The sequence below is a fragment of the Cucumis sativus genome, chromosome 6 (assembly GCF_000004075.3).
Source record: "Cucumis sativus cultivar 9930 chromosome 6, Cucumber_9930_V3, whole genome shotgun sequence".
Lineage (NCBI taxonomy): Eukaryota > Viridiplantae > Streptophyta > Magnoliopsida > Cucurbitales > Cucurbitaceae > Cucumis > Cucumis sativus.
Genome location: NC_026660.2, coordinates 8,632,190 through 8,643,851, shown reverse-complemented (window position 1 = coordinate 8,643,851; position 11,662 = coordinate 8,632,190). Strand labels below are relative to the sequence as shown.

The window sequence follows — 11,662 nt, the reverse complement described above, 5'->3', positions numbered from 1 at the left end:
TCATCGTATCATCCAGCTTTACGAACACTTTCCAAATGGATCCCATTTCCCACATCTTGTATTTTCTGGACTTGGATTTAACTCGATTTGGGCTTCAAGCCCATTTCTCAAAAGATAAGGAAGTTAAAACAATATTTTCAATTTATTACCATAATAAAGATACAAAAGAAGTTACGAAAATTATTAATAATAATTATAAATTCCTAATTAAGAAAATAAACTAGAAAAATGATAGTAAATTTAAGTCTTTCATCTAAATCTTTCTTATACAAAATTAGTCACTAAATAATAATAATAAGAAAAAAAGAATGAAAAGAGAGATAGTAAAGAGGGCCACCCAAGGCAAGTGGCATCAGCATTAAAATAAATCAACTGCCAAGAATCAAAATTTGTCAGTTGAATATTTAGGATGGCCACGTGTACAGTCAAGATTTCAAACATTTATTTTTCCCCGTCCAACAATAGTTGAAAGACTCCAGCTGTAAATCAACATTGACCTCTTAATTCTTCAACCTAGCTTCTTTCAGATTTTCATTCAATATTAATAACGAGGACCATCACCTATTTAAATCGGACGGTGGAGCTTTAAAAATTTTAACCTACACACTGCCCGCGTTCTACGTCCCTATAAATATGTTCACTGACCTCAAGCTTTTCATTCCCAACCAACGAAGCTCCGACCACCACACCATGGTTTTCTTTTGCTTTATGGTGGATCAGAAGCGGAAGGTGCGCCGAAGTAGGCCGGCCCCTGGAATTTGCGCCAGATGCGGTGGAGGAGCCAGCGTTGCCGATATGAAAACCGCTGTTAGATTCTGTCATGTTCCATTTTATTGGAAATCTTGGAGAGCCCTCATCTGTACCTTTTGTGGATCTGTTCTTCGATCTTATCGCTAATTTATTTATTTCCTTCCATTTTTTCAACGTTTTTTTTTTTCATCTAAGACACTAATTGTAATTTAACATGCCTTATTTGTAGTCGGAATTTGTTCATTTTATAGCTCAGTGGCCTGTTCTTTTTTTTTTTTTTTATCTGCTTCAAAGAAAGGATGAAGGAAAAGAATACCCAGAAGAATCTGATTTAGATATATTATTTAGTGGGATCATTTATCAATTTTAATTTCATGGGCTATATTATAATTGACTTGATCGTGAAATATTTTTCAATGTTCAACATTAATTGGGAAATCATATATATTTGTGACTGTGGTTCCTTTATTAATTATTTGACATGAGCGACACGGTAGTGTGTATCTTAGACGATCACTCACCCGGAGAGCTTTTAATGCTGGATTCATTTATTCCCTTTTTATTGATTACTTGGCGCATGACACTCTGTATTTACCTTCATATTCCTTGGAAAGCTTTACTTTTAGAAATACAAATAGGGCTAAATTATAAAATAATTTATCATTATACCCTAAAAAATAACCAAAGTTTTGAAAAACAAAACTCATATACTCATTTTTCTTTTTTTTTTTTAAAAAAAAATATATTTTAAGCTTTCAAATGTTTCAAAAAATACATTTTCATAATTTTAACAAAATTTACAAAATATTGCTATCAGTAATAGACATTAATAGTCATGAGTGATAGAAGTCTATCCGTGTCTATTAGCGATAGAATTCAGAATTTGGTTATACATCGTAAATATTTAAAAATGTCTCATTTCATAACTAAAAGAAAAGTTTGAAAAATAAAATCTTTAATAACCATTTGTTTTAAGATTTTTTTTTACCTTTGAATGGTCTTGAAAATTAATGTTCCTCAACGTTAGTTCATTTTTGTTGTTTGTATGTAAAATTTTGATTGTTTGCATGTAAAAACAATCAAGAATGAGCAGGGTTGCTAGAGTGAAGCAACACTACAACCATAACAGGGGATCCAAGTCATTTCTACAACGACAACATGAGCTCACTAAACAACATGGTCAACCAGTTGGCCGAGTGAAATTGTTTAGAGAAACACACACTCGAAGTGGCCAGTTCGTTTTGCAGGCGGTCACGAATGTCCATGTTAGTTTATGAAAACTTTTGTCCTTTTATGTACATTTAATGTACGAGTTTGATTTAATTAAACATTTTCTTGCAAAATCAAATGCTAGAACTCCACTAACAGCACACCCTAGAGGGTTTCCAACCACTCTTTGGAGACAAAATATACGAGGATGTTTTGGGTAAATGATCGGACTACTTAAAAGGTCTTGGTTGGGGCTCTAGGCCAAAGTCTCAAAAGGTTGTTGGCAGTTCCTCATCTTCATTATATGATCAAGAGATGCATGTCAGGGAGTTTACTAAACTAAAAGCTCACATTGACAGCGCTTAACAATTAATTGAAGAACAACCAAATGAAGGGATAAAAACCTATAACAGCAAAAGATTTTACAGTACCATTTCTCAAATTAATTTGGAAATCCCAAAATACCAATACATTGACAAAATAATACATAAACTATTTTTCTTATTATAACTTAAAGGCTAAACATGCTTACTAATTATAGATTGGAGAATGAAAAACTTACTTACTTTAATGTCTCTGAATCTACTAAAGCTCCAAATTGGAACATTGCCAAGGTCTTCCTACCCTCCTGGATTAGATTGGTTTGTGGAAACCAATTGGGATGAGAAAAAGTCTAGAGAGAAACTATTTTACATACAAGCAAAATCAGTTGTTTTAATTTTGGTTAAAAAAACATGTTTTTCTTCGACATATTTATAACCCTCTTTTCAGGAATTTATAGGCCTCTTTCCTTTCTCGAGTAAGAGAAAATCATAGGATTCTATTAACTTTAAAAATATTAAATTAATAACAATTTCAAACCAACTAATCAAGTAATCATTAATCAATTAGTTAATAATTAATTAAATTATATGTAATGAATATTTTATTAAAATCTTATTCAATGAATATTTCTCTAATATATATTAATTAAATTAAATTAAATAATATTAACTAAACTATTAATTAATTCTCCAATCAATTAATAACTAAATTAAATATCTTCAAATATAAATTTCTCTCGTATCCAATAACTTTAATATGAATCAAGTTCACATTAAATTAATTTTGAATTATATCTAAAATTAAATTTGTACAATAAAATTTGATTAACATATAAACTTTATATTATAATGTATCACCATACATTATACTAATTCCCAAAGTAAATTTGAACATTTCAAATTACAACCAATATAAATAAATTTCATTACCCTTTACAAGCTGGGAAGGAGACATAATGGACCTATAGATCAGAAGATACAACGATATGAGATTAATTGACTAAACTCATTAACCAAATTAATTAATATTCATTAACTATGTGTACACTCCACTAAAAACTCACAATTGAACTCTTCTCACTAGAGATATATTTTTATGTCCACGTATATAGACCAATAACAGTAAGTTAGTCTTTCACTAGGGTTCGTAATATTAGTTGGATCAAATTATCATTTTACCCCTAAGTTACTTCTAGCCCTTTAATACCAATGCTCCTCTAATGAACAACCTATTTATAGTCTAACCAATAAACAGAAACCTCTTTCATGCCATAGAGAGGGTAGAGCCCTTTGTTTAAGTCGTAGAGACACCATTTAAGAGTACACTCTTCTACTTACCCTAAAGTCGAGAGAGAGTGAATTTCATCTTGTGTAATTATATATGTTTTCAGCTCCTCACTCGGTCTTGTCCTCAAAATGATAAGTATATATTAAGTTTGCGATCTAGCCACTCTCACCCGTACAAATCAAAGGATAATCCCTTGCGAACAGAAGTTCATAATACAGTCTGGATTAAGACTAAGATACCTAGGTCATCCTAGTGAAATAGAAACCTAACTAATTAATGAAGTTACATCTAGTTGTTATTATTTCGTGGTCCGATCTTATGCAAACTCATTACATAGGATACTCTCACTTGTATGCCACATGCATGAATGCGTTGGATCATTGTGTTTATATCAAATACAAAGTGAGTCATATTCATAGAGTTACCAGGATATAAAGTACTCAACCTTATCCCTATACTATAGACCCTTGAAACCGATCTCAAATATTGATCCCTATGTGTCTGTACATACTGTTCAAAACTCATCAAACAACTTAGGATGTTAGTTTATTGAATTTGGGTTATTAAGACAAAACTATTAATATAATCAATAATGTTTATTGAAATTATAATAATAACACTTTATTAATAACCAATGGATTATATTTACAATCGACGAGTTTTAGAACATACATCTCAACAAACTCCCACTTGAACTAAAACTCCAGTCTCTATGGGATGTACGTAATAAAGTAATCCTGTATTTGGGTAAAATATGTTAACTTCTCCATTTGACCGTTGTGCACCCTGTCCATGTAAGGATCCTTATCGCGTAACTCAGTCGTAAACTTGCATTTATACTAACAGGAGTCTCTTCGAGCATTGTTTTTATCACAAGACCTTCATCACGTTGGTTGTATGCGTTTAGGGCCTTACATTGTTGGATTTTATTTTATTCACTATTTCCATTTCACTTGTTTTCTTTCTCCTATAATTCGTAGTCCAACTCTATATTGCAATTTTTGTTGAGGTACAAGTTTAATTTTGCCTTAATTTACCTCCCGATAATTTACTCAAATATGGTTATGTTGTATGGAAAAACAAAAACCATAGAAGTTGTAGGTTCCACGATTTGGGGGAGAACACACGGTTTTATAGTGTTATTTGAATTAAAGGTGTGTATCTATTTTTATCAATTAAATTTTACCTTTTGTTTGTTGCTCTTGGTATGTGAAAGACAATTCCACACTTGTTCTTATTTTTATATCAACAAGGTTGAGGATTAACGATGGTGTGTTGTTTAATTTTAAGTTGGCTTTTAGGGCGACAAAAGTTTCATTCACAGAACAATTTTGGGATTTGCTTCACCACAACCATGCTCTTACTTGGTATCACTTTTGGGACCCTAATAACTTTCCACTTTCATTAAGTGGGGTTAAGCTTATTAAACACAAGCCAACAGGGTGTTAGAGTTGTTTGGGGATATTCAGTTGGTAAAATTCTACTATGAAGAACTTTAAAAATGTTGGAAACTTTCTATTTATAGTTGTAGATTGATTTCTAAGTGTTTTAATTAAGATTTATAAGTTTGTTTTGTGACCATAGCTTCTAGATACTCTTTTTTTGACATAAGAATCTACTAAATCTGAATTTACATTCATGACTTTGAACTCAATTCTAATATTCGAATTAAATGTTCTCTTTGTTATTTAATAACTACATAGGATTGTTCAATTCAAAGCGCAATAGTTAAGTAATATCCATGTATACTTAATATCTTATCACAATTTTGTTAATAATAATAGCAATTGATCAATCCATTCCACTCTTTATAGTTATGTTTCGTTTTTTTTTTTCTTTTAGTTTGACACCATCTTGAATGTTTAGGGAAAAGTTGGAAGTTTATTTTTTTACTTAATATATTTATGTATCTTTATGGATATAGGAAAGTGATATATTAGAGCTATCATAGTTGTACATTTGACATTTTAGTTTTTTATTGTCAAAAAGACACTTATGTACTTTTTAGATTGTTTCGAATGGTAATGTAGATTTCGAATAACTTCCTATATATATATATTTCATTATCAAAAGGACACACTTGAGTACAATTTTATGAATGTGGGAGGTTTTGAGAGTTGAAGCAACACACATGAATTCTTTTAAGAAAAATGTTTTATATGGTTTAAGGGCATGGCTATGATTTTAGGTGGGTTTGAGAGTTTAAATATGTTGGAGACCTTTTGTAAGAAGCTATGTGCTTTTCATAGTTAATGACAATTACACTCTAGATTGTTTAGAGAGTTAAAAGTACCACTTATATGCTTTTCTCTTTTGTAGTCAAAATGAAAATTTATGTACTTTTCAAATCATCTCAAGAGTTAAAGTATGACTTAACACTTTTTAGGAAATTTATATGATTTTTTCACAGTAAAAGGACACTTAGCTATACTTTTAACTTTTAATAAGATGGTTTTGAGAGTCTTTTTTAATTTTTTTTTTTTTTGTGATCTTGTGTTTTAATTAATTATATTATATCATTGTGAACTCTAATTGAAAGTTGAATACAATTGGAGACTTTGATTTTCTTTCAACTTAATTGACACAATTATTTACAAGTTTTCACCAAAGATGCCGTGAATAGTACGTCTTGTTTCTGTTGATATTATCAATTACTTAGACTGTGAGTGCTTGAATCATCTAGTAGAGTTTTGCACTTTTTTTGTTATTTGTTCACTCAACCATGATCTTATCTTCCCTTGTACAATTGTTGGCTATTGTGGCAAGGTGGTATTGACCAATTAGTTATCTTGGATGAAGTTCTTATTAAAAATATTACGTGTATTAGATTCTACAAAATAATAGAGAAGTCGAAAACGTTGAAATGTGCATGATTAAGCTAGATCTTAACACTATTTTATCTTGGCTACTTTTCAAAAGTTCATTTGTGTGTGCTTATCAAGAAGATGAAATCTGATTGGCATATACTTAAAGAATGTTAATTAATGCTCATTTTCAACAAATTTGTAGATATTTGAAGAATGCGTGGACAATGAGATCATGTCAATTCATTTATGTGTTAGTTTTCACTATTTTAGGTGACCCATACATATATTTTATTATATTACAACTTATGTATTGGATTCTTGTAAAATTTTTATGGAAGACAATGTAATTTAAAATTTCATTACCAATATAAAGATGTTTATAAACATATATGGATAACGGTAAATGCATCTGGTTGAATCCCAAACATTAGTTTGTTTTAAGAATAGAGAAATGTTGAAATAAGTAATTATATGATAGTAGAAGATGGGTTGTGATCTAAAAAAATAACAGCGCTGAAGAAGTATCAATATATAAGCATTTTTTAGATTGGAACAAAAAATAAATATGGTGGATAAGGAAATGAGGAAAAAGTGAGGTAAATAAAGGAATAGGCACATAAAGAAGAGCATTTGTAGTGTATTGTTGACAATAAACAATTTTGATATGAAAGATTTTGGAAAGTGTGATTAAATGATACAATTTGTTAACAGTGGAGGATTGAAGGAGAAAAAAAAAGTGTGAGGGATAAAAAATTGAGGTTGTTAATTCCGAAATTTGTAGCAGTAAATTGTAAAGCAATATAGGTGGAAATGAGAAATGTAATTTGTTTTGGTGTGGATGAAGTAAGTTATTTGTTAGTGTTGTTGGAAGAGAGAAATTGTAGAGTGCAGACTACGTGCAGAGATAAGAAAATTAAGAGGTCCCCACAAGGCCATGCCTGTTTCAATTTGATTTGCCCATACTCTTAATATCCTTACCCGCTCTCAAAACTCACCCTTTCAATGCATTTCCCTTTTACTTTAATTTTGTTTTGGAATACTCAAATTTATTCAATTTGGGTTATTACATTTCCCTTTCATCCTTCTTCATCTTCTTTTTTACTTTCATTCCAACCTCCATTTTGACAATTGACTATATATACTTTGGAAGGTCTAAAACATTAATTAAATTCATATTCTTTATTTTTTATTTCATAGGCTTTGAGGCTTTGAGGCTTTTTGGATTGAAACAAAAGATAATAGCTTATAGGTGGGTGTCTTTATTGTTTGGATGTGGCTCCATTCTGAAACACATATTCTCTCTCTTCCCACCCCCATTGTTACACACACACTAATCTCTTTCTCTCTCTTTCTTAAGATGATAACACAATGATGTTGTTTTGTGGTGTGTATTCTGTCGTACATTCAATTCGCCCGGTGCAACTTTTAGCAGTAGTAGATACTTTATTTTTTAGTGATCCTTCAAAGTTCGAACAAGTAATCTGGCCCCCTTCACCCCCTTTACTAGAAAAACATATAAACTCTTCGTGAAAGAGATCGATAAATGTAAAAAAAAAAACAGAGAGAGTAAATGGAAGGCGAGGAAGATATAATTGGTTGGTTCGAGCAAGTTTCTTCAGAAGCAGCCCTGGCTCAATCCCGCACTCTCCGTAAGATTCTCCAACAGAATTATGGTGTAGAGTACTTAAAAAAATGGGTTGGAGATGTCAATATCCATGAAATTCCTGATGACTTCACATTACACTCTATCTTCACTTCCTCTATCCCCCTCTCTTCCCACGCCCATTTCGAGCCCTTCCTTCAACGAATCGCAGATGGCGACTCTTCTCCTTTGCTCACTCAACAACCCATCACCACTCTTTCTCTCAGGTACGTACCCGGTACTCCCCATTCAATTCTTTTTATTCATTTTATTTTTAATTCAATTCATCTGGCCTTACCAGTTCTGGCACTACTGAAGGCAGACAAAAGTACGTTCCCTTTACTCCCCATAGTGCTCAGACTACTCTTCTCATTTTTCGCTTAGCTGCTGCTTATAGATCCAGGTACGAACAGAACACAAAAACAACATTTATTGACTATATATTTATTCGTAATTTGACTGCTGTAAAAACAAAAATTAAAAAAAAATTATTAGGGTTTATCCCATAAGGGATGGAGGGAAGATCCTAGAATTCATTTACAGTAGCAAACAAACGAAAACGAAAGGAGGCATAACAACAGGAACAGCCACAACACATTATTATGCAAGTGAGGAATTCAAAATCAAGCAACTCAAAACCAAATCCTTTACGTGTAGTCCACAAGAAGTGATTACGGGATGTGACTATAAACAATCAACATACTGTCATCTCCTATTAGGCCTATTGTATTCGGAGGAAGTGGAATTCGTGACATCAACTTTCGCCTACACAATAGTACAAGCATTTAACCAATTGGAAGAGAGTTGGGAGGAAATGATTCATGATCTTTCACATGCTACACTGTCTTCAAGAATCGATATTCCCGAAATCCGTAAAGCTGTTTTGAAGGTGATGAGTCCGAAGCCGGAGTTGGGGTGGAAGATAAGGAGGGTTTGTGAAGAGTTAATGAAGGAGGGTTGGTTGGGTTTGATACCAAAGTTATGGCCTAACTGTAAATATGTTTATTCCATAATGACGGGTTCGATGCAGCCGTATTTGAAGAAATTGAGACATTATGGTGGAGGATTACCTTTGGTTAGTGGTGATTATGGATCAACGGAGAGTTGGATTGGTGTTAATGTGGACCCATATTTACCACCTGAAAATGTTACTTTTGCAGTAATTCCAACCTTCTCTTATTTTGAATTCATACCGCTTTTTAAACAACATGCTACCACTTCTTCCGCCGATACTGCTATTCATGATTTCTTGGAAGGCCAACCCATTGCTTTGTCTGAAGTCAAGATTGGACAACAGTATGAGCTTGTTCTTACTACTTTTACAGGTCCGTCACTTTTCATTTATATACGATCTATGCTGCTTTTTATTTTTTTATTTTTTTATTTTTTTTCCTTTTTCCGATTTCATGTGGTTTCAATTAAGAACATGCCAATTAAATTATCATTATTTCAAATTAATTAAATGTTTGATTGGATATTTTTTTCTGTCTAGAAAAGGGTAATTAAAGCTTGCGTTTAATTAGCTAATTCCTTATCATTATGTCTACCATTACTATTACAAAATATCATATTATATGTATCATTGTAGGGTAATCATAGATCATTGATTTGATCCCTAATTGTTTCTCCTCCTAATGTTTTACCTACCTTATTTGGGTCCATTATTTGAAATAAAATTTTGATTTCATCACAATGATTACATAAACTTTTCTTTTAAGAGGATGATTACATAAACTTTCTTCCTTGTTTTCTAACAAAATTATTAGTTCCACAAATATATAAATTTTTAGTCCTAACTCTAAAAAAAGTAAATACTATTTTTTAAAAAGTTAAATCTTCCCTTTTTCTATAAACATGATGATAGAATAGATAGTAGTAGTGTTTAAATTTAATTTCAAAAAAATGAGAGGATATACTATATGATGGTTTTAACTATTGCAAACATTTGGTTCTTAAAATCAAAGTTGCTCCAAATGTTACAGCTTTCAAATATGTAATTCTGCTATACGTTTCCGACATGCATTAATGAATTATCATTTTACATATATATAATATATTATGGGTATTGACAGTAACATACTCTCATTTCCATGTATCATGCATTACTAAACGAAATTACTAGTAAATGATAAAATTACTAAAATGCTCCATCAATAAATAATCTCACCAAACTATTTTTAATCCTGCCCAATCAGTTTTACAAATTTTTCTATATTTATCAAATTTGTACCACTTCTGGTGATGTGGGTGGATTGAACTGGGGTTGGACCAACCCGAATACAATCCAATAAAAACATACAGATTCAATTCCACCTGATCTAAAATTAAAACTAATTTTGATTGTCAAGTTATTTGAAGATTCCTAATGGTTTTTTTTTTATATATAATTAAGCAGTAGAGGGAGATTCATCATTTCCTTGAATACATGCATTGAAATGCTAAAGATAAAATTGTGTGTGTGTAGATAAATATATAGATATATATAGATAGGTATAAGAAACAAAAGCAGATGTATGTTTGTTGGGTTTAATTTAATTGAAGGTTAAATATTGAATGAATATGTTATTGAACGGTGCAGGACTATATAGATGCAGATTAGGAGATGTAGTAGAAGTAGCTGGCTTTCACAACAAAACCCCGAAACTAAACTTTATATGCAGAAGAAAGCTTGTATTAACCGTAAACATAGACAAAAACACTGAGAAAGACGTTCAATTGGCTGTTGAAAGAGGCTCCCAATTAATGAGCCAGCTAAGTGGAGCCGAACTAGTTGACTTCACCAGCTATGCTGAGTTGTCGAACCAACCAGGCCACTACGTCATCTTCTGGGAATTAAAAGGAGATGTAAATGACAAAGTTCTGGGAATGTGTTGCTCAGAAATGGATGCTGCTTTTGTTGACTATGGCTACGTGGTTTCAAGAAAGGCTAATTCCATTGGACCGCTTGAGCTTCGAATTGTGGAAAGAGGGAGTTTTAATAAGATTTTGGAACATTATATTGGAAATGGAGCTGCACTTAGCCAATTTAAGACCCCAAGATGCACTACCAATCACTTTCTTCTTAACATTCTCAATCTATCTACCCTCAAATCCTTTTTCAGCACTGCTTACGCCTGAGGTCTTTTTTTTTTCTTTTTTCTTTTTTTCATGTTCGTTTTGTTGTAGTATTTCTCAATTTTGAATCAGTTTCGGTTCTGAGATTCTTTTAGATTCCATATTTCACTCTAACCAAATTGGTTTGAATGTTGTTTCAATAAAAATGAATTACTTCTACTTATTAGCATCAACCATCTACGACATCAAATAATTAATTCTAATTCAATCCTTTCTATGCAATATTAAATTTTGTAATTTTGTTATAATCATTAGGGTTTTTTTTGGAAAGCTGTTAAAATTTTACCATTTAAATCGTTTTGATAAGATGTATGATGGATTAAATTTAGTTTTTTTGCTTCTTTCAAGTTTAGCAAAGGAGAGCTTCTTGAATTTTATAATCCATGTGTTGAGTTGTATGTAAAGAATTGATCATCCTATCTATCTTGTATAGTGTTCAAACATTGAGTTATGAAGGACTCATTCTTTGTCTGAGGAGCTTTGATCGAGTTGTAATCATACTAATCAGAGAATTTTAGTGATAGAGAAA

At 31.6% G+C, this 11,662-nt stretch overlaps 2 protein-coding genes across 4 annotated transcripts; both read left to right on the top strand.

Moving 5' to 3' along the window:
* Positions 1-618: 618 nt before the first annotated feature.
* On the top strand, positions 619-1,191 carry LOC101208066. The gene has a single exon (XM_004139910.3). The coding sequence runs from the start codon at positions 634-636 to the stop codon at positions 895-897; it is 264 nt and encodes an 87-aa protein (XP_004139958.2). The 5' UTR covers positions 619-633; the 3' UTR covers positions 898-1,191.
* A 6,478-nt stretch (positions 1,192-7,669) lies between these two features.
* Positions 7,670-11,306, top strand: LOC101210757 (indole-3-acetic acid-amido synthetase GH3.10). Of its 3 annotated transcripts, none has more exons than XM_031886623.1 (4): positions 7,670-8,246; positions 8,321-8,422; positions 8,530-9,344; positions 10,598-11,306. In XM_031886623.1, exons 1-4 carry the CDS (start codon positions 7,948-7,950, stop codon positions 11,134-11,136), a joined length of 1,755 nt encoding a protein of 584 aa, XP_031742483.1. In that variant the 5' UTR covers positions 7,670-7,947; the 3' UTR covers positions 11,137-11,306. The 3 variants fall into 3 exon arrangements, with proteins under 3 accessions (XP_031742483.1, XP_004140048.1, XP_031742484.1); XM_004140000.3 differs by having other exon boundaries at positions 7,672-8,246; positions 8,515-9,344; XM_031886624.1 differs by having other exon boundaries at positions 8,115-8,246; positions 8,338-8,422; positions 8,515-9,344.
* The last annotated feature ends 356 nt before the right edge of the window (positions 11,307-11,662 follow it).